Raw genomic sequence first — 22,752 nt, forward strand, 5'->3', positions numbered from 1 at the left:
CCCTCTCCCACTCCCCCTGCTTGTGTTCCCTCTCTCGCTGTCTCTCTCTCTCTGTCAAATAAATAAATAAATAAATAAAATCTTAAAAAAACAAATAAAAAAACCCCTTGGGATCGAGCCCTGCATCGGGCTCCCTGCCCAATAAGCCTGCTTCTCCCTCTCCCACTCCCCCTGCTTGTGTTCCCTCTCTCGCTGTCTCTCTCTCTCTGTCAAATAAATAAATAAATAAATAAAATCTTAAAAAAACAAACAAAAAAACCCCCAAAAAACTAAATTTACTAGTCATTCTTTTGATGAAACTAAGAGCACCTGACTGACAAGTTGCTATTATTCTTTATTAGTGGTTTATTATTTCCCCTTGCTCTACTTTATAATCCTTAAAAGGAATATTAAGGTGAAATATTTTGGGTCTTTTGAAAGTGGGTAAGTTTGGTAAAATCAAATTATGCTTAAGTGGAAACTTAGTTCTTCAACTATAAGGGGTGTTATTTCATTGAAATTTGTTGCTGTTGTTACTGTTAAAATAAAACAAGAACGTCAGGTTCTAATACCTCCTCCCGCAGCCAAAATCTGCAAGCTAAAGAAGTTCCTTTGGTCAGTAAGTAAGGGAATCTGAGGGGTTGGAGAACAGAATCTAGGAATGCTGGATCTCTGGGTCCTAGAGATCCTTCCTCACTGAGATACCAGTACCTCGAAGATGTGGTGTTTTCTCCTTGCAGCCTGGGCCTCCCATGATTGCTGCACATTATTTTATGAATCTCTGCCTATGTTTCATCCTCTGGAGACTGGCGTGCACTTTAGCAGAAACATGAATATTAGGCAAAATCGATATGTCTAAGAAAGTTATATGGATAAGGACGTTCAAATGTTGGACAGATGTTTCCATATTTAACTTTTTTGGAGGGGAGGCAAGCAGGGGGAGGGGCAGAGGAGAGAGAGAATCCCAAGCAGGCTCCACACTCAGCGCAGAGCCCAGCGTGGAGCCTGATCCCACGACTCTGAGATCTTGACTTGATCCGAAATCAAGAGTCGGAGGCTCAATTGACTGAGCCATCCAGGTGCCCCTTAATCTCACTTTTTTTTAATGAGCATTCTTTTAAAGCTTTATTTTAGAGATTGAGAAAGAGAGGGAGAGAGAGACTCTCAAGCAGACTCCCCACTGAGTGCAGAGCCCAAGGCGGGGCTTGATTGCAGGACCATGAGATCATGAGCTGGACACTCAACCGACTGAGCCACCCAGATACCCCTAATCTAATTTTTTAAACCAATACAGAGCTTAAAACAGAGACCCCTAGTGCATAAGGAATAACATCATTTTGTAGAGCAGTTGTTTCAAGTAGACTTTATCTGAATGTATAAGTGCCTTCCAGGAAGGAGTTAGTCTTTTATTTCTGTTCTCAAACATGTGTTTCCTCCAGGGAGCACACCTCTCAGAGATTACCAAAACCTTGCTGACAGTTTGAATGCTACCTGCTCCTGAAACATTTTTCATCATCTGAGCAACAACTTTTGTTAACCACAGAAGCCATTTTTGGGTTGTGTTATCCAAAGTAACCACGAACTCATATCCCTAAATATCTGTTCATTTTACATAATGGGTGAAAGAAAGAAAAAAAAGACAAAGTAGTTCACAGTTTGCCCTTCCTCCCAAACATCCCCACTTCAAGTAAACAGTGATTCAACCTATATCCACGGTTAACACATCTCTGACCAGCCAACTGACGGGTGAGGTCCCTCTCCCCTCACTAGAGCCCAGAGGCAGATTCCTTTTTGAGAGGCTGGGACAGGAGCGTAAGAAAGTCATCTTGCTGGGGGACCTCTCCATCTCTCTCCTGCAGAGAAGCCACGGTCCCAGACATAGGGAGACATCAGACATAATGTTCTCCCATGGAGAATCCAGGCTGAGTCCTCTGGCTTTTAGGCAACCATGAAGGAAATTAAATGGGTGGCCATAGTATAAAACCAGCTCCAATAAACCTGATGTAAGGGCATTAGAAACCCCAGCTTGTCCTTGACAAATAGTTGCACAACAGAAGACTACCCAATAGGAGGGAACCCTAAATCACTTTATTTGCAGAAACCCTCGAAACCCAGTGATGGTACATACCAGCAAAGCAAGAAGGTTATCGGTCAAAAAGGTCTGATCATTACCTAGTTATTTTCTAAAAGTGTGTGATTTGGCCAATGCCATGATGGTCTTTAGCCTCAACTGCCCTTGGCTCCAACTTTTTAAAGGGATGGGTGGTTTTTGCTTAATGTCTTTTATGTAACATTTATGTAACTTATTACATAAAGATGATGATCAAACTTTTGTACCTAGATTAGACTACATATCTTTGGGGAATAGTGAAAGAAGAGGAACTATGGGACACTTCAAAATAACTATTTCTGATGCTGGATGTGCAGTAACAGCTGCTGAGTCAAGTTCGGAGTGCTAAAAAAAAAACAAAAAAAAACAAAAGGCAGTAATGTAGGGAGGCCAGGAAAGCAAGACAGAAACAGCTCCAACAGAGCACGGCCGGCTGTGAAATAGAGCTTCAGCTACCTCTGCAGAACTGGGTGGGAAAAATCAACAGTATTTGTCCTCCATGGTTGTTGCAGTTACTGTGCCCTTTGAGAGGGAAACAGATTCCAGTCATGCAGCCCTCATCTGTCCTTCCCTGTGAGGATTCGGATTCTCTGACCTTCTGCCCTTCCTCTTCACGTCCACATCATCAAACTGGACAATAGGCACTCATTCTGTTCCTAGGAGAATAAACTCTTGTGGCCAGGTCAAGGGACCTGCATCTCTTACGTTACATGCTACCTCCAAAAATGGGGTAGTAAACGCTGCACAATATTTTCAGTGGTTTTGTAATAATGATTTCTGCAGCTCCCTACTTTCCAACAGTGATTCAGAGTTCAGAGCACTTCTACTCACTTGCTCTTCACTCCAGAGATTAACAGCTTCAGCCTGTTGCTTCTCACTTGCATGCAATTTAGTTTCCAACACATCCATTCGGTATTTGAAAAGCTATTCCATCACTCTAAAAGACTGTTCTGCTGGGGGAAATATACTTTTTAAAGACAAACTCAAAGAAAAGAGCCTTGCCCCTTTAAAAATTAGAAAGGGAGTAGAAACCCTGCTAGAGTAGTTAATGGATAATCTTAGAATTTGTTGCAAATCAAAACTTTACACTACCCTTTGACTTCAAAGTAAGATGAATATAAATCTGAATAGGAAATAAGGTTTGGTCTTTTTTTTTTCTGTCTTTTTTAAGCAACTGTGTTTTCTCTCTGTTTCTGCTAAGAAAAGGAAGTAAATTAAAACAAGTGGGGCATTCACTTAGAAAGGTTTTATACATGTGCCCTGTATGCCAGCAAGCCCACTGAGGTGATCAAAGGTGGAAGAAAACTACACTCACAGATTTGGAAACATAAAATTAAGCCCTTTACATCATAATAATGTTGAAATAGAACTTTATGGCTATTAAAAGATACTCCTTGATTAGGTCAGCCTCAAACGTCATTTTAGCTTGTTAAATTTGATCAACTGTGCTTTGAGAATAAAACAGCGCTAAGATTTGAAGTGAAAACATCAAATTCTTTGCCTACCAACATTTTTAAGAACTACCATCTTCAGGCAGCCCAGTAAAGCCCAGCTTTACTACAAAGATGTTTCTGTTGTTGACTACACCCATGGAGCAGGTACCAACTGCCTCCTCAGCAGCTGACCAGGTAGGGAGCAGACCTTTGGCCTGACAGGGCTTTTGGAGGCACAGGGAGCTGGCGCTGCTTGTTTTCTTAAACGGCCAGTGTTCCCATTTCGCCACGATGGGCTTCTGTGGCCCTGTTAAGACTCGTAAAGGTCAGGACTGAGAAAATAGAAGGAAGAGTTTCCAGAGTGAAGGTTACTTAACAGCCACCAAGGAGCAGAAACAGAAGAGTTCAGAAGGAAGAAAGATGGCTGATGGCTCAAAAAACCCTGATCTGATTTTGAAAACATTTTCTAACCCTAAAAGCATTTATTTTTCCTTTTTTACAAAAATAATTTCCCTGAGATTAAAAAAAAAAGCAAAACAGAAAAGATAAATAGTCCATCCCTCACATAGCATTAATTAGATCAGATCTCGATTTGGCAAAATGTTCTAGAGGAATTATCAATCAAAACCAATTTGGATTTAGATGTCAATTCAAATAATCCTGAATTTTAGAAAGTGGACTTCAACTTAAAAGAGAAAATAAATCACTAGGGTTTTGGAGTAACTTGAAGTTTAGCGACCCTGACAATTTCTATGCCAGATATTTCACAAATTGTCAAAAACCGTTCTAATCCTTCCTGATCAATTAAAGATATTTAATCTGTTGGTTTATTTAAATTTATTCATTCCACCTAAATCCAAATTTAATTCGAAACAGTCTCCTTCCTGGACTCTCATTCCTGGCACAGATTCAGCACTCTCTGAGACCCTTGGTTCCCAGATAATTTGCAGTGAATTAAGACAGTGTCTGTCTGGGGGCGGGTGGGGGGCTCAGTTGGTTAAGCTTCCAACTCTTGAGTTTGGCTCAGGTCATGATCTCAGGGTCGTGAGATCGAGCCCTCCGTGCTAGGTGTGGAGCCTGCTTGGGATTCTCTCCCTCTCCCTCTGCCTCTGCCCACCCCTCCTCTTGTTAAAAACAAAAACAAGAAAATAACAAAAACAAGAAAAGAGTATCTGTCTGTGAAGGAGTTAGACCACCTCCCCTCTGCTAAGATGACTCCAGAGGACTGAGCCACGGTCCACAGCCTGCCCATGTGACTAACACTTCAAAGAGCATTCTGAAAATACACCCTGGCCGCAGCAGCTCTGCACACATGGATTCTGGTTTGTGATGAAGGCTCTTCTGAGGTATCATGTGTTTCCATGTTTGCATTTGTTTAGAAAAGGGGATGTGCCCCCTCTCTTCCAGGCTTTGTAAGGCATACAGTGATGAGTCTTCTCTATCAATTCTAAGAATTATCTAATTGCTAACCCACTCCCTAGTATCACATCAAGTTAAAAAAATTTTATCTGACTGATGATGAAAAATTGTTAGGATTGGGCCTAGATCAGTTTTCCTTCCACTAATGTCATTTCCATATACTTCTGAGATTGTCTACCCCCCCCTTTTTTTTCCTTTCTTAAGAAATAAACCTATTTCAGAATTCTGGGGTGGATGGCGGCGGGGGGAGGTTGATTAACATTATTTTAAATATGTTCAGTTCTGTTTTGTGGTTTTAAAGTATTCAGGAAGAAAAAGACCACACCGGTAGAGGAGGACAGATAAGAAAATGGAAGGCCTGAGTGGTCTGGATTAAGGATGTTGGCATAGCAGAGAGAAAACCTTTGTGACGGGAGTTGAAGGCCCAGGCCTAGCAGGGGGGAAAAAATCTCTGGAGCTGAATTATGAGCTCTACTCCTTACTGATTTCAAGATCTTGGACATCAGTTTCCTGATCTGAAACCAATACTGCACGCTGGTTCACAGTTTGGCCAGTACCATCCCCTCAAAGGTGTTTTGGAAATTTGTGGAGGGCATTTTTATCTGATAAGGTTGTACCCAAGTTTTAGCTTTTTAAAAATTTTTAAATAAAATTTATATCACCTAGTATTTACCATTTTTAACCATTTTTTAAGTGTACAGTTCGGTGGCATTAAATACACTCACCTGTGTAGCCGTCACCACCATCCATCCCCACAACATTCTCATTTCCCCAGACTAAAACACTGTATCCATGAAACACTAACTCCCCATTTCCCCAAACACCTGGCAACCACCATTCTACCTTGTTTCTATGAATATGACTATTCTGGGCACCTCATCAAGTGGAATCAGACAGTATTTGACCTATGGCTTATTTCACTTAGCATAATGTCTTCGTTTCATCCATGCTGTAGCACGTATCCCAAGCATTAACACTAGAGGCCGCTTTTAGGCAACAGGCTTGAGCAATGGAAACTTGAGCAAGGCAAAAGGGCCCACAGCAACCACCAACCATGAGCTGACCCAAACAGGATCATTAAGTGACCCACCTTGAAATAGCCCTAGGCCCTAACCGACCTATTACAAGCAGGCACAGTTCCTAAGATCACCAAAAAAGGGAAAATTCCATAAGTTCCCACCCTCCTTTGCTCTGCCCTGTAACTGTGGCCCCTCATCACCACCTTGTGGAAGGCCATCCCTCCTTTGCTGTCCTACTCGCTGCTCCCTTGCGGTGTATTCAATAAACTTCTATCTCCTTCGTTCTGCCCTGGGTGAATTCACACCTGTGCCACTGGCCCCCACCCAACTGGGATGCCCCACATTTGGTGGCCAGCATGGGGACCCTTGTCAGCCCTGGACTCTTTCCAGATTCTCCAGGAATTTCTTGGGACTTTCCCTCAGTGGACTGGACTCTAGTACCTCAGGCCAAAGTTACTTCTTGGTGAGGATCTGAAGCCCCATGGGGAACCCACCAGACCATCCTTGCCTGAAAGGGTGAGGGATCCTTCCCTCCCTCTCCTTTTTCTTTTCAGCCCTTTGGCAGCCAACCCTAGTACTCCTCAGACAACTGAAGGTCCCTGACCAAGATGGCTCCCTGGTGTGGTCTGAAGGTCTGAGGGCAAACAAGTTGGACTGCCTATGCCTGTGAGGGTGAAGGAACCCTTTCCACTCCATCTACAGCTCATCTAGGGCGAATGTGCACACCTTAGAGACTCAGTTGAGACCCTTTCTTGATACTGGCTGACTCTCAGCTACCTTGCTCCTCCTTTTTCCTTTGTTTTGACAGATCCAGCCGCCATCTTGACCAACAGGCAAAACACATTTCCACACATCTGAGGGGTGAGTCCTCTCCCTTCTTTTTCCAACTCGGTTTGGCAACCATGTGTCCGGCTTTCCCTGTTGCAGGGGACACCCCAGCAGGGATTGCTATTGCCATTTGCTGTGACCCTCTCCTTGGTGGGATGCGACAGTAGGGTCAGTCACCCTGCATAAGGTCCTGTCTTTTTTCAGGTCTGTGGGACGCCCTGACAGAAATTGCGACCAGAAGTCAGAGTTTCATTCCCTTTGGTGGGATGCCTCTTTGGAAATCAGCAGCCAGTCTTTCCCACTCTGGGACAAACCCCCTCTATTCCTTTGGAGTCACTCTTGGGCTGTATTCTTAAACACTGGAACAAATTTGACCCCCAAAGCCTGAGGAAAAACATTTCATCTTTTTATGTAATGTTTCCTGGCCTCAGTACAAACTTCCAGATCAAGAGCTATGGCCCCTCCACAGAACCCTTTCTTATAATACTATCTTCCAGCTTGGCCTCTTTTGCCGGAACGCCTCCAAATGGTCAGAGGTCTCATATGCACAAGCCTTCATGGCATTGTCCCAAAAATCCTAACATCCGCAAAAACTGTAGAATGTGTCTTGTTCAGTTTCATGGCTCATCTGACCTTCTGTATAGATTTCAAAGTCTGTGGTAACCTGAAACTTTAAAGTTTTGCTTGGATGATAAATTGAAATCATTGGACCGTGAAGTCACTTCCAAATAAGATAAAATATTAAAGCAGTGAGTACTAAATATAGGTTTATGCTTTTGGCTTCTCATTGCAGAGAAACTAAAGATACTTGGGTCTGTTGGAAAACATGCTTTGTGCCTTATGGAAAGAATGTCCTATGGAAAAGTATGTTTTTTAAAAATTATGAAATGTATTCATATATTATAGCTCTAAAGAATTCTGGTGTAACAGTTCACAATTGGTTACCACTTAGTTTTCACTGGAGACTAAGGTTTCTAAGTTAAAATTCCGCTACATAATTAGGACTGATGGAAATAAGGAAAGCAACTCTGTATGTAGAAAATTAGGAAATCTATGAGGAAGATACCCTGCTTACAGAGTTCCCAGCAGCCTTACCAGATGAGTCAAGAATGTCATTTCCTGGCAGATGCAGGAACCTCAGGATATTTGGGGAACCTCAAGAAGAGGAATTTGCTCAAATCTACAGGTATTGCAGACATGTCTGATAGCACGTATTTGGCTTGGATTCTGGCGTAGAAAGGCTACTAAAAGTTTAATCTAGAGATTCCTTATAAAAGTTCCAGCAAAATTGAATTTAAAGGACCTATATGGTCAATCACTATTCTTACTGAGTTTATGTAAATAATTAAGCCAAGTTTGTTTGGGTTTTTTTTTATGTACTTTTTTAAATTTAAATTCAATTAACATATAATGTATTACTAGTTTCAGAGGTAGAGATCAGTGAATCATCAGTCTTATACAATACCCAGTGATCATTACATCACGTGCCCTCCTTAATGTCCATCACCCAGTTACCCCATCCCCCACCCCTCTCCCCTCCAGCAACCCTGTTTGTTTCCTATGCTCAAGAGTCTCTTATGGTTTGTCTCCCTCTTTGATTTCGTCTTGTTTTATTTTTTCCTCTTCTTCCCCTATGATCCTGTTTTGTTTCTTAAAGTCCACATGAACAAGATCATATAACTGTCTTTCTCTGATGGACTTATTTCACTTAGCATAATACCCTCTAGTTCCACCCACATCATTGCAAATGGCAAGTTTTCATTTTTCAAGGCTACATAATATTCCATTGTGTGTGTGCGCACGTGTGTGTGTGTGTGTACATATACATACCACCTCTTCTTTATCATCTGTCAATGGACTTCTGGGCTCTTTCCATAGTTTGGCTATTGTGGACATTGCTGCTATAAACATTGGGGTGCAGGTGCCCCTTCGGATCACTACATTGTATCTTTGGGATAAATCCCTATTAGTGCAATTGCTGGATCGTAGGGTAGCTCTATTTTCAACTTTTTGAGGAACCTCCATACTGTTTTCCAGAGTGGCTGCGCCAGCTTGCATTCCCACCAACAGTGTAGGAGGGTTCCCCTTTCTCCGCATCCTCGCCAACATCTGTTGTTTCCTGACTTGTTAATTTTAGCCATTCTGACTGCTGTGAGGTGGTATCTCATTGTGGTTTTGATTTGTATTCCCAATTAGGCCAAGTTTGTTAAAACTGGACTTGTTTTACAAACAAATTAGTCTTAGGGTGCCTGGCTGGCTCAATTAGTGGAGCATGCGATCTTGAGGTCGTGAGTTCAAGCTCCATGCTGGGTGTAAAGATTAATTAAATAAAACTTTAAACAAATAAATTAGTCTTGATTTGGCTATCTGGAAATAAGGGTGCATTCAGAGAGAAAAATTATGTTTCAGCAATACATCCTTAGGGACTAGATTCTAGTTTTGATTAACTGTCTTTATTTTTTTACTGGGGGGGAGGGCAGAGGGAGAGGGAGGGAGAATCTAAAGCAGGCTCCATGACCAGCATAGAACCCAATGTGAGGCTTGATCTCACAACCCTGAGATCATGACCTGAGCTGAAATCAAGAATCAGACGCTAACCGACTCAGCCACCCAGGCACCCTGATTGTCTTTTAAATGTCTGTTGTTTGCCTAAGCTAGGCAACCTGAGGTAAACTTCAGAGAAATTGAAACAATAGTTCATGTATAGGCAATCTTCAGGCCAGGTGCTAGGGATGGAGTGAAGGAAAAGGGGCTCTGTCCCTACCCTTTAACGTATCCAGTCTACTTTACCCATTTATTCCTTACCATTTCCTGAGGTGTCACGACAATTCACACACAAAGCTCCCCAATATTATTTGTAGAAAAATCCAGTTTTCACCAGGCTTTCCCATACTTACATTGAATACATTATATAGTATAAGGGCCTGACAAAAATACGCTATTGCTGGTTTCAACTGAAGTTAAAAAGAGGTCTATGGATGGGGCACCTGGGTGGCTCAGTCGTTGGGCGTCTGCCTTTGGCTCAAGTCATGATCCCAGGATCCTGGGATCGAGCCCCACATTGGGCTCCCTGCTCCGAGGGAAGCCTGCTTCTCCCTCTGCCTCTGCCTGCCGCCCTCCCTGCTTGTACTCTCTCTCTGTGTCTCTGTAAAAAAAAAAAAAAAGAGGTCTGTGGATTTCTTTCTCCCCCATTAATTCAAAATCTCTTAGCAGTTTGGGACCTACATTCTAGGGATAATTTTCATGACTGAATAAACCATGTATTACTTCTAAAAGCTACTGTTGAATCATCTACAAATACTTCTTTTTGTCTAACTAAATACAATTTGGAATGCATGACAACTTAGTGCCTTACTAAAAGCAGCGGCTCTGTTTTAGTTTTCTTATTTGTAAATGATCAGCTTTCTAAGCTTCTTATGTATTATGTTCTGTACTAACAAGTTCCTATGTTAGTATATTACACTTTGAAAGAGGAAAAAAAAATAACAAAACAAGACAAAACAAAAAAAACCCCAACTAGCTTGTTTTGATGAGTGTTCCGTAGCTATTTAACTTCCACTATTAATGAATCCTAAGTGGCCAGAAATCAAGATCCTTATTCATTATAAGTAGGATAATACTGGTGAATACTCCCTGAGGCACAAAACTGGTAAGTGGGCAAATTTTCACTAACCTGAGTAGTCAAATTGCAGCAGATGTTGAGATATGCAGGAAAATAAATGCAAGGTTAGAAAAGCAAGAAAAGCACAGACACTACTGGAAAAAATCTGAAAAAAGTGGGGACAAAGTGAAGGAGGGGAGAGGTCTAATCATTAACGTAAATAACCACATGAGAACTGAGAAAGAGTAGTGTATTTTTAGAAGATATAAGTACTAAGTAAAGTATCTGGAAAAAAGGCAATGTTTGGGCCCGATGCAAGAATTTTACAATTTCAACATGCACATTTCAATACACCAGATAAAAATAAGTTGGATAAAAAATTCACCAACTGTTGGCTGGCCTTATAAACTAGAGAGATTCTCTATCATAGGCTTCCCAAGGGCAATAGGAAGCAGTCTTATTTTTAATATCTTCCACATATCTAATTCTGTCCTTCACCAATAAAATGTACTTACTGTCACCTCCTCAAAGAGGTTGTCCCTGACTTCCCAAACTGAAATGACCTCCCACCATCACCTTCCATTGCATTTTATTTTCTTCAAAGAAAATATCACTATTTGAAAACTACCTTGTTTACTTATTTATCAAGCTCTGTGAGAGCAGAGATTGTATCTGTTCTCACCACCGCATCCCCATACCTACAATGTTAATGGCACCTAACAGGTCCTCAGTGAGTATCTGTCAAATGAATGAATGCTTGAATCTGTTCAAGTGAGTTGTCATTAGAGGAAGAAACACACATCAGAAAAAAAACATCAGAATAATGGGAATAACCCATTCTAATTCTAGTGACACCCTGCCACTTATTGTGCAACCCTGAGCAAAATAAAACCTCTCCAATTCTCAAGGTTCTTAATCTATTCAGTATCAGTGTAGCTTCCCTCATAAAAGGTTGCTGTGAGAATTGAATCAAAAAATGTATGAAACAGGGGCTCCTGGGTGGCTCAGCCGGTTAAGCGTCTACCTTCAGCTCAGGTCAAGATCCCAGGGTCCCGGGATCAAGCCCCACATCGGGCTCCCTGCTCGGCGGGAGTCTGCTTCTCCTTCTCCCTCTGCCCCTCCACCCCCGCTCCTGCTCTCTCTGCTCTCTCTCTCAAATAAATAAAATCTTTAAAAAAAAAATCTATAAAACAAACTGAGAGTTGCTGGAGGGGAAGATGGGTGGGAGGATAGGGTAATGGGGTAATGGGCATTAAGGAGATGTAATAAGTACTAGGTGCTATATGCAACTGATGAATCACTAAATTCTAACCCTGACACTAAATAATAATAATAACAATAATAATAATAATAATAATAATAATAAATGTATGTGTGCGAGGTGCCTGGGCTGGCTCAGTTGGTAAAATATATGACTCCTAATCTTAGGGTTGTGAGTTCAAGCCCCACACTGGGTGTGGAGATTTTTAAAAATGTATGTGTGAAATAAATACCTTCATATTCTTTTTTGGAAGTTTGCTGGGAAAGGAAATGAATGAATGAATGAATGAACGAATAAATAAATGAATGAAACATTTCCAGATTACATAACAAAAAACCCTGCAAGAAATGTATGTAGGTGTTATACATGTATATATAATCAATATAGTGAATCTCAATGGACAAATCCTGATATTTAAATTAATCCACTATACAAATATCCTTGTCTCAAAGAAATTTATAAGCCTATTTTTAAATGAAAAATAGAAAAATAAAATAAAAATTACACTTGATCCTTGAACAACATGGGTTTGAACTGTGTGGGTCCGCTTATACACAGATTTTTTTTGATGAGTACAGTATAGTACTGTAAATGTATTTTTTTATACTTTTCTAAACTTCCATTTATTGGGGCGCCTAGGTGGCTCAGTTGTTAAGCATCTGCCTTTGGTTCAGGTCATGATCCCAGAGTCCTGGGATCGAGCCCCGCATCGGGCTCCCTGCTCCGTGGGAAGCCTGCTTCTCCCTCTCCCACTCCCCCTGCTTGTGTTCCCTCTCTTACTGTGTCTCTCTTTGTCAAATAAATAAAATCTTTTAAATAAATAAATAAATAAATTTCCATTTATTAAGCAATCTCTACACCCAACATGGGGCTCAAACTCATAATCCCGAGATCAAGAGTCACATGCTCTACCAACTAAGCCAGTCAGGCACCCCTCTCTTTTAATTGTCTTAACATTTTATTTTTTCTAGTTTACTTTATTGTAAGAATACAGTATATGATACATATAACATAAAAATATCTTAATCAACTATTATCAGTAAGGCTTCCTGTCAACAGTAGGCTATTAGTATTTAAGTTTGAGAAGTCAGAAGTTACCTGCAGACTTCTAACTGCATGGGGGTCCAGTGCCCCTAACCACTGCATTTTTCAAGGGTCAACTGTACTTAAATTAGAAAATTTCGTGAAAAAACAATGTGATTATACTTTATTCTGCAAAGTACCAAAACATTCTGCATTAGCTAATTAAATGTCAAAGTAACAATCAACACAATTAGAATAATAAACCAAAACCAAGGAGAAAAAGGGAGAAAATGAAACCATTAGCCCCTAGTATTTAGTCTCCACTGTTTAGCCTCTAGACTAAAAACAAAATTTAAATGTTAACTTCATATTGGGTTTAATCTGATTATAGAGCAAGTAAGATCAACAGGGAAACTCTTCAGACTATATAATTCTATCATAAATCAATTTTAAAATATTTCTAAAGCACGGCATCCATCCTCCCCAAGGCTGGGGATATTTAATGGACCTCAAGGCTTTTCTCCTGTCAGAACCTTACCGTAATCAGTGAGAAATACAGCAGGAGAGATCAGCTTAGCAGCCCAGCAGCCCAGTTCTGGCCCAACACACAATAACCTTTGGTTTACAAGGATTCTACTAGGAGGACTGTATTCTCAGGGACACAAAAACCTTGACCTTGAGCTCCAAACAGGTCCACAAAAGAAAGACAACAAAGCCAGTATAACTGCTAATGGCATCTCTGAAGAACTGGAATGTGTCAAAATGGCAAAGCAACCCCTGACTAGGAAATGAATCTTAGGAGTTGACCAGGGTTAATGTTACATGAGAAAACTTTTTCGTTCCTCTAAAAATTGTGTTTCTACTACATTTCCATTTTAGGCTACGATAAGCTTCCATTTATTTTCCATTGATATTCTCGGATGTCATGCTGGTTCTGCTGCTTTTTTAAATTTGTGACATTTGGCAAGCAGCTTACCCTTTCTGTGCCATAGTTCCTTTACTAGTCTAATAAAAAAAAAAGGTGCACTTAAATCACCCGTATAATCCCTTTCAACTCCTAAATTACTGTCATATCTTTGCAGGTATGTAAATATTTTATTTAAAAGCCACACTCTGAAGAAGAGCTGGGCTCAAGGCCCGGCTATCCTAGGTATGAGCCTTGCATCACACCGATCTCACAGTGTGGCCCCAAGACTCCGTTGAAAGATAAGGTTTGTGGGAGCTTCTTGTAAACTTAGTATTAATAAAAATGTGGGTAGTCAATAAATGTTACATCTCTTTAAAAGAAACTGGTAAGGGCGCCACCTTAAGCGTCGGCCTTCAGCTCAGATCATGATCCCAGGGTCCTGGGATCGAGCCCCGCATCAGGCTCCCAGCTCTGCGGGAAGCCTGTTTCTCCCTCTCCCACTCTCCCTGCTTGTGTTCCCTCTCTCTCTGTGTCTCTCTCTGTCAAATAAATAAATAAAATCTTTAAAAAATAAAATAAAATAAATAAAAGAAACTGGTAGTTTAAAACAAACCCTTGCGTGGCTGTGAGGCCTGGCCGGGCAGAATCTGAAACCATGCTCGGAGCTTTGGATGCTGCAGTTGTTCCTGCCATGTTACTCCAAGAATGAATCCGTTTGATTTGACACAGATGCAGACACAGCTGGATTGCATAACTGCACACCAGCTGTCCATGTTTGCAATTCTGCCTCCAAATGGTAGGCACCACCTACCATTAACTGAGCTTTTCTCCAATTTGTTACAAGGGAATATGAACTTCCTGATTACAAGTGAGCTGCCAGCAAGCAGAGGAAGGCAGAAAGCTAGATACTGATAATGGGAACGGAAAGCAGGAAAAGCACAGAGGAAAATGGACGGTGGCACAGGCAGTCTGGGGGCTAATACAGAAGAGATGTACAGCCCTCAAGTGTTCTTTGTGTGCTAAAGACTCTTCCCTACAGGACAATTATATAACTCAGGCCTGTTTCTTCTTACGCCCTATAATCCCTGGAGCTAGTGTCTGCAAGGGCTTCTCCAAAGAGATGCTCCAGAACTTGGAGGTAAGGTTAAACTAGCAGAAATGTACTCTCAATGTATCAGACGACACTCTCCACCTGTCACAACCACCTGATAAAATGGGCTAAAGCTAAGGTCCAAGTGTAGCCTCACAAAGGTAAGATTCTTCAAGTTCAGATTTCTATTCCTATTCATCATCTATCATAGTAACTTATTTTCTAATTGATACAAAAATCATAATAGGACCCTTACCAGCTAATTTAGGTTCAACAATTTAGGTTGACAATTTCAACATATGCAAATAAAGGTGTGGGTCAAAGCAAAACATCAATTCTTTACTCCATTAACAGATGGCATTAGTGTTAATTATTCTGAGGTTTGCAGAGTTATTAACTGTTTAATGAATATGAATACCATCAGGTCCTATAAAGTGTGAAAAATGTATAAGTGTGTAAAATGTAAAAAATCATTATGGCATCAAATAGAGAATTTTAAAGACTGAAATGGTGAGAAAATGAGTATTGCTTATAGAGTGTTGCTTTAGACTTACCTGTGCACTAGGCATTGTGCTAGGTGTTTGGGATCTCTCACTGAACAAAACAAAAAGATCCTTAGCCTCATGAGGTTTATATCCTAGCAGAGATATACATAGAGATAGCAAATAATCATAATAAATAAATTAATCATAATAAATAAATAAATTATGCAATATGTTAGAAGGTATTAGGTGCTATGGAAAAAGAAAAAAAGCAGTGTGAGCAGGGTTGGGAATGCTATGAGGGAGGAGAGGGAAGAAGGGAGTTTTAACCAGGTGGTCAGGGTATGCCTCAGTAAAAGGTGAATAGCGGGGTGCCTGGCTGGCTCAGTCAGAGGAGTGTGCAACTCTTGATCTTGGGATTATGGGGTTCAAGCCCCATGTTGGGTGTAGAGATTACTTAAAAGTAAAATCTTTAAAAAAGGTGACTAGCAAACAGGGCAGTGTGGCAGAAGCAAGGGAGGCAAAGACAGAAGATGAGAGCAGACAGGGAGAGGAGCCAGATGATAGAGTACCTTACAGACAGGAGTTTCTGTTCTCAGAGAAATGGACAGCCCACAAAGGATTTTGAGCAGAGTGATTCATGTGTTGAAAGAACACTGGTGGCCTCTATACAGAGAACAGACTACAGCGGGCAGGGAAGTTAGCAGGGAGACCAGTTCCAAGGCAAGTGCACAGATCTGGGCTAGGGATGATGGTGGCCTGGTCTATGGGCTAGTAGTGAGGATGATGAAAGGTGGTCAGATCCTGGATATATTTTGAAAGGAGAACCACCAGAATTTCCAGACTGGATCAGGAGTGTGGTATGAAAGGAAGAAGAGCCAAAGATGACTCCAAGGTTTTGGGCCTGATTACTTAAGAAGGATGAAATTGCCACCTCCTGAGACAGGGATGGCTAGGGACAGAGCAGGCTTGTGAAGGGGTTAAGACCAGGACTTCAGGGTTGGACATGTTATATCTGAAACACCTAACAGTCATGCAAGTGGAAATATTAAGTAGTCAGTTGGTTCTAAAAAGTCTGGTAGAGAATTTAGGAAAGAGGTCTGGGTGAGAAATACAAATTTAGAGTCACTGGCATATATACAATGTTTGAACTGAGGAGACTGGATGAAATCACCAGTGGAATAAGTAGAATAAGAGAAGCTCTAGGACACACTGATATTAAGGGTCAGGGTGAAAAAGGAACCAGCAAAGATACTACGGGGTGATGGAGAGGTAGGAGGAAAACTGAGAGAGTATTATGCTTCTAGAAACTAATGAAGAAAAACTGGATAAGGAGAAGCCATAAAGATGTAGCCCAGAAACAAAGCAAAATGACTCTCAGGCAAAAGGGGCAAATAATAAAAACTGAAGCAGATGCTACTAACAATGGTTATTTAGAAAGTTGGGCTTCACCTAAATTGATCTATAAGATTTGTACCCTCACAGCGGAGATTATAAGTGGGTAGGCCTAAAAGAGAGATCATTTGACAGCTTTCAGGAAGCAATATGATTCCTCATCTTTAAAAGTCAACTACTAGGGGCGCTTGGGTGGCTCAGTTGGTCAAGCATCTGCCTTCAGCTCAGGTCATGATCCCAGGGTCCTGGGATCGAGCCCCGCATCGGGCTCCCTGCTCGGCGGGAAGCCTGCTTCTCCCTCTGCCACTCCCCCTGCTTGTGTTCCCTCTCTCACTGTCTCTCTGTCAAATAAATAAATAAAATCTTAAAAAAAAAAGTCAACTACTAAAAGACAAAACCTCCAACCCTGCTTTAAAAGCAAGACTGACACAAAGCATACATATTCTCTTTCAAATCATCATGTATAGTCTAACAGGCAAAAATCTCAGAATTTTTAACTTAATCACTTCATTGTACTTCTGAATCTTCAAAGAAGACCTAGATAAATTAGTTCCCTAGTTGATTAAGTAAGAATCTGAATTTAACACCAAATTTCATGCTCAAGGCCCAACTCCAATCCTGTGAAGCTTTTACTAACCACTTTTCCAAATGGGTATCATCTTTCTCCTTTGACTCTTTTATAGCCCTCACTTAAAAACCACTCAATTGGCAATCACATGGTCTTTAAATTAACATAACTCTCATTTTTATACCAGAACTGGATAGATGCTTTACAGACATTTTCTCTAATCCTTACACCAACTCTACAAAATTAGGTTTATCCCTATTTTATAGATGAAGAAACTGGTTCTCACAGATGTTACTCAAGGTCCTGCAACTAGTCAGGGACAAAACCCAGATCTGTCTTAACTGCAGAGCCCTTACCTTTACCCAAGATACAACACTGCCTCTGGAATAAAAGTGCCACACCAGTAATTACCAACCACTATTTCTGTGACCCCAGGCAAGTTTTTAAATCTCTCAGTTCCTCAGTCTTTTCATCAGTGAAATGAAGATGTTACATCACAAGTACTCCACTGCTGTGAAGATTAAATAAGATAACGTATGTAAAAATTACCAACTATAACAGCTTTTATTATTACATTTACTAGATTTTATGCTCCTTCGATAGGTTCTTATACCTCCCGTGTGTATTCCCTTCAACACCCAATAAAAGGTTTAATATGAATTGAACATCATCTACTTGTGTTTGGAAAGATGACGGGAGACACCTTTTCCTCCTCTAAAGGGAAGCCTGGATCCATGAAGCCTAGATTAAGTTAAGTATCCATAATCCAAACTGTAATTTACAACACAGTGACAGACTCCGTGCACCCATCAAACACGGGATTTAAACAGCCCACGCGGCATTTAGCTGTCTGGTGTTTCCTCTCCAACATGGCTTTCAGGGCTCTACCAGTTTGACAAAGAGAAAAGCAAAAATGAAAAATATCAACACCTTTGTTAAAACATGCCTGGAAGGAGAGAAAGCAGAAAAAAGACCTGGTTTGTTATCAGAGTTAACAGAGACCTTACTGTTCTGTGTACTAGCTGATTTACAGCCTCCTGATGACAATAATATAATACTGTCTGACTCATCCTTCATTATGAAATTTGATTTACTTTAAGAAGACGACGATGACCAATAACATATTTATTAAATTTCCTTAGGCAGAGTCATTTCACTTAACATCTTTGAATGGGAACCAGGTCGCTTAACATCTTGGCTAATAATGGATCTGTTTTCCAGCCTGTACAATGTGGGCTAATACTGTTTATTTTGCCTACTCCACAGGTTTTTTGTGAAGGTCAGATGAAATAACAGATGTGAAATTATTTTACAAATTATAAATATGTTACCAGAAATAACTACACAGTCACCCACCCCTTGTCCTTAGGCAAATGTCTGGTATTAACAAAACTGAGATACTGGTTTCTCTGCATGTGCTCACTTTGTAGCACCAAAGAAAAATTTTTTAAAAATCTTCTCATCTTTGAGAAGGACACCACAAATGTTTTAACCATAAAAGCTACAGAAAAGATAGTTGATAAAGTAGACCCTTCCAACAATGGATCTATATTCTAAACAAAAAATAGCTTCAGGTGGTTTAGATATGCCTTCCTAAAAGTGTGAAAATGAACTTTCAGGTCAAGATGTAGCCACATACTACATATGTGACAGGGGTCACATACTAGGGCATTTTACCCAGTACCTCAGTCTCTGCAAAATGCCAAGTGACTCAGAGTACTAAAAACTATTCCTTCTCCCTGCCTCCCATTGATCATCCCAGTTGCTTCTTCCAACACTTGTACAAAAATGAGAATAAGAGGAATTGAGAAATCAAAATTATTCTTAGATCCAGGACTGCTTACCATTCCTCTTCCTGTTTCCTTGACTTAATTCCTTTCTGAATTCAGCATAGGAACCCACAAAGAGCTGATGACATAGTTTACTAGCTGACTCCTTGAGCCCAGAATTCCTTGAGCTGTTACCAACTTCCACCATAACTTTAAAATTGCATGAATGTCCAAAAGTAGACTAAAAGCTAGAAAAGATCCAAGTTCATACACATAGTATACAGATAAAAGTGTATCCTAGCATCATTTTTATCATTTATCAACCATGTTGAACTGTAAATACATTTTTAGCCACAACAGTAAGAAAAAAGGAAGAAACATAAATAAGCACTTTGAGCAAATTTTGCTGGGGCAAATACTTCAGATACTGCTAATTCTTGTATCAGTATCAAGAGGCTTAAATTTGCCTTTGAGATAGAAGTAAACAATATAAATTGCTTGAGCACTTGAGTTCTTAATTTCCTGGGAAACCTTGTTCTCCCCACATTTGGAACTTGCTACCATTTCTCTCATTTCAATAATTCTTCTGAAAAGAATTCCCATTTTCCCAGAAGTATCCCACAAGTAGATGTAATGCTTCTTTGTGCCAAGGCCATTAGCTTTTACAGTTTACCTCATTCCTATACACTTTTGTCAAAAAGTAATTGATGTTGGCAAAATCGCTGTACCATCTTTGTCCCTGATTATGATTTGTAAGCTACTTAGAGAAAATGTGACCTATTAAGTTTTTGTATTGATGACATCCGTTCTAGTATTTTAGCCTTCCTTTTTTTTAAAAGTTGTTTCTGTTTATTTATGTTTGGCAATTTTTAAATACCAATGCATACCACGAAACATACCCTCTATTTAATGATCTGCTGGATGTGTTGACCTTGTCTTAAGGGACCGTGAATTTCAAGAGTCCCTGAATTACAACCAGGATAATGCTTAAAGCAAGGCCAACTTCAGTGTGATCTATCTTGCTCTTCTAAGAACTCTTCCTGTATGAAATAGTAATATCCATTACCAGCAAAGCCAAAGAAGCATACTCACCAAGTGAACATAAGGCACAAAGTATCCAAAAAGTGCAAGTGGTATTCCAACTGCCCAAACCGCGTAAGCGGTCCCCTTGAAGATGGCAAAATTGAAAACTTTTTGTGGAGGACCAAACTTCCTCCTGGAAAACAGGGAGAATCTGTTGCCTCCTTTGGTTCCACTCTCTTTGTCTCTGGCATTTGGAACAAGAGGTCGGTAAGTAAAGCTAGCCAGAAAGAGAACAAACGTGAAGATGCAGAGGCCCCTCAGTGTGTGGAAGAGGCCCACACTGTCAGTCAGGACCCGTAATAGGAAAGGCAGCAAAATTGTGAAGATGCTGCTGCCAGCAGTGACGATCCCATTCACCAGTCCGAGGCGCTTCTTGAAATAGTGGCCCAAAATGACCAGTGAAGGCTGATAGGCAAAGGAGCAGCCACAGGCAAACAGGACTCCATAGGTGAGGTACAGAGGCTCGATGGAGCTGTGTAAAGATGAAAAAGATGGAGAGGAGCGGGTCGTTATTTGTAGCAAGTGCTTGGCAGAATAAAACCTCATAGCAAAATGGGTATTCAGTTCATTAGCTTATCATATACAAATAAAGACTTACCAAAAAGAGGTGAAAAACTTAATACATCAAGAATAGGACACTAAAAAGATGCTAATTCAACCTGAATGGATAATAAAATGCCTCAAGTGTGTGAAAAATGACCAGGAAGGCCATCTGAGATTTTGTCCCTCCTTCATCTCTCCATGGAGTTCAGGTGAGCCAAGCAGCCCTCGGCGGCAACTGCTGTGCTGTGCACAGCTCTGAAAGGACAGTGCGGGAGGGGTTTCAGCAAGCCCAACAGTGATGAAACTAACAAAAAACCTTGTCTCAATAAAAGTTTTCAAAAATTATACTTTTACAATGAAAACTCATTATTTTATTTTGAGATTTCCCAGGCACTTACCAAGCAATCTATTCAAAGGAAAAGCTGCATTTGAAACTTTCTCCCCAAGGTTATGTCAGAAACATTTGCACAGAGAAGCAGTTGTACCTCATTTTTGTTGGCCTAAGGGCTGTACACCAACTTTTGCCCCTGTATTGCGCAGTTCTCAGTGTTGTGCAAGATAACAAGAAATGATACTCTGATTGCAGAAAGACTACATGAAGTGTGTGATTAGTGATCCCACCTTGTAAGTTTTAAGGCCATATAGACCTCAAAAGAGTAATAAAGGATTAAGAATTTTATAGTTTAACCAAAAATAATTACACAACTCTTATGAAGGTCAAGGATCATATTATTACATTCTTTGAAACAATTAAGGTAAGGAGTAAAAGAAAACTGACGTTTTTTCTTTTGAAAAGTCCATTCAAAAAGCTATATATCAGTAGTAAAGGCAAATTATTTATTAGAAACTAACACAGATAATTTTGGTTAATAATTAAATTTTGAACAATAATACTAGTCTAGCAATATGCTAAGGTAATCATAAGGAACTCTAGCATCTGATAAAATCAAGGCATGTTGGCAATCCTCTCTCTAAGATGCCCTTCCCCCTCTAGTCACCCACAGCTAGGACAATTCCAAAAGGGTCTCAAGAGTCACTCTTAGGCTCTCCCAAATTAATTTTACCTCATTCTGATCACCCTTTACTGAATCTCTACTCTATTCCTATCATATTTAGCAGCTATATGTTCCAGGTACTTGGTGAAAAAAAATATTAAAAATGTGAAAATGCCCTTCTCATAATCTGCTTAGTGAAACAAGACATCTACCTCAAATAATAATATAGAACAAAATATAAATAATACTTTATTCATTCTGCCTCAGTTTTTCCTCGTAACTGCAACTTACTTCTTAAAGTGCTATCTTTATTTAGATTATACATTTCTCTGCCTTTTTCAAAGCATATGTTAAAAATAGTACTGACAACACAGTATCATCATGAACATCTATATCTGATCAATTATTCCACAGTATTGTAAAGCTGTCAGTTGGAAAACCAGACAGCCATGGATATAAATCAGAAACACTTTCTTGCACACTATTGTAAATACTAAATGCTGGGTGATATTAGCTTCATATCTCTCCTACAGAGTAAAGCACATAAGCACAAACGATGGCATTTTCACTGCTACTGAGCCTCTTTTACTTCTAAATTTTCACCTCAGTAACAGCTCGTTCCAACTGCTGAAGTTTGACAACTGAAGAAGTGCAGTGTAAGTCAGTAAATAACAATCAGGTTAGTGCAAAAAGGATTCTGAGCAGGAATACTGATGTGACCTGGAGTTGCTAAAGAAGGCTCTCCTAAGAAGGCAGAACTTGAACTATAGGAAAGTGGGTTCGACACCTGGAATTTATATCACATTTCCCCTTGCACCTCTGAAAGCTTGGTAGCTTCTGACCAGTGGGTTAAAAACGAAATTGAATGAAAAACATGAAAGAGCTGCAAGCAAAAACATTCAAACTATGAAGCTCTGACTTGCTGCTCTGGATAACACTGTTTAAATCATACTGCTTAAAGCTTATGCAATGAAAAGGAGGGTTTTTCCTTGTAAACAGCAAAGTTTCTGAAGGAACGACTCTATGGTATCTAAAAGTTCTTGAAAAGCAGCATGAAGAGCCAAGTCCTTACCTTACAAAAGAACTGGACATGAGTCCAATGAATCCAACAGCAGCACCCACAACAGCTGTCTTCCGACAACCAAACATGTCTGTGAAGACACTGGCTATTGGGCAGCAAAAGAAAATCATCCCCATGGACAGAGAACTTACCCATGCTGTAAAAGAGGGACAAAAGGGACATTATG

At 40.3% G+C, this 22,752-nt stretch overlaps 1 protein-coding gene across 1 annotated transcript in view; it reads right to left on the bottom strand.

The window, feature by feature from the left end:
- Positions 1 to 22,752, bottom strand: part of SLC16A10 (solute carrier family 16 member 10) — a 114,366-nt gene that overhangs the window by 17,970 nt on the left and 73,644 nt on the right. Inside the window, exons 2-3 of the mRNA XM_028104101.1 lie at positions 22,578 to 22,722; positions 19,977 to 20,439 (exon numbers count right to left, since the gene is read on the bottom strand). Of these exons, the coding sequence (XP_027959902.1) occupies positions 19,977 to 20,439; positions 22,578 to 22,722 (608 nt within the window). The remainder of the gene's footprint in view (positions 1 to 19,976; positions 20,440 to 22,577; positions 22,723 to 22,752) is intronic.

The sequence above is a fragment of the Eumetopias jubatus genome, unplaced genomic scaffold, assembly GCF_037043125.1.
Source record: "Eumetopias jubatus isolate StellerSeaLion01/CBP00866 unplaced genomic scaffold, mEumJub1_p1.0 scaffold_6, whole genome shotgun sequence".
Taxonomy (NCBI): Eukaryota; Metazoa; Chordata; class Mammalia; order Carnivora; family Otariidae; genus Eumetopias; species Eumetopias jubatus.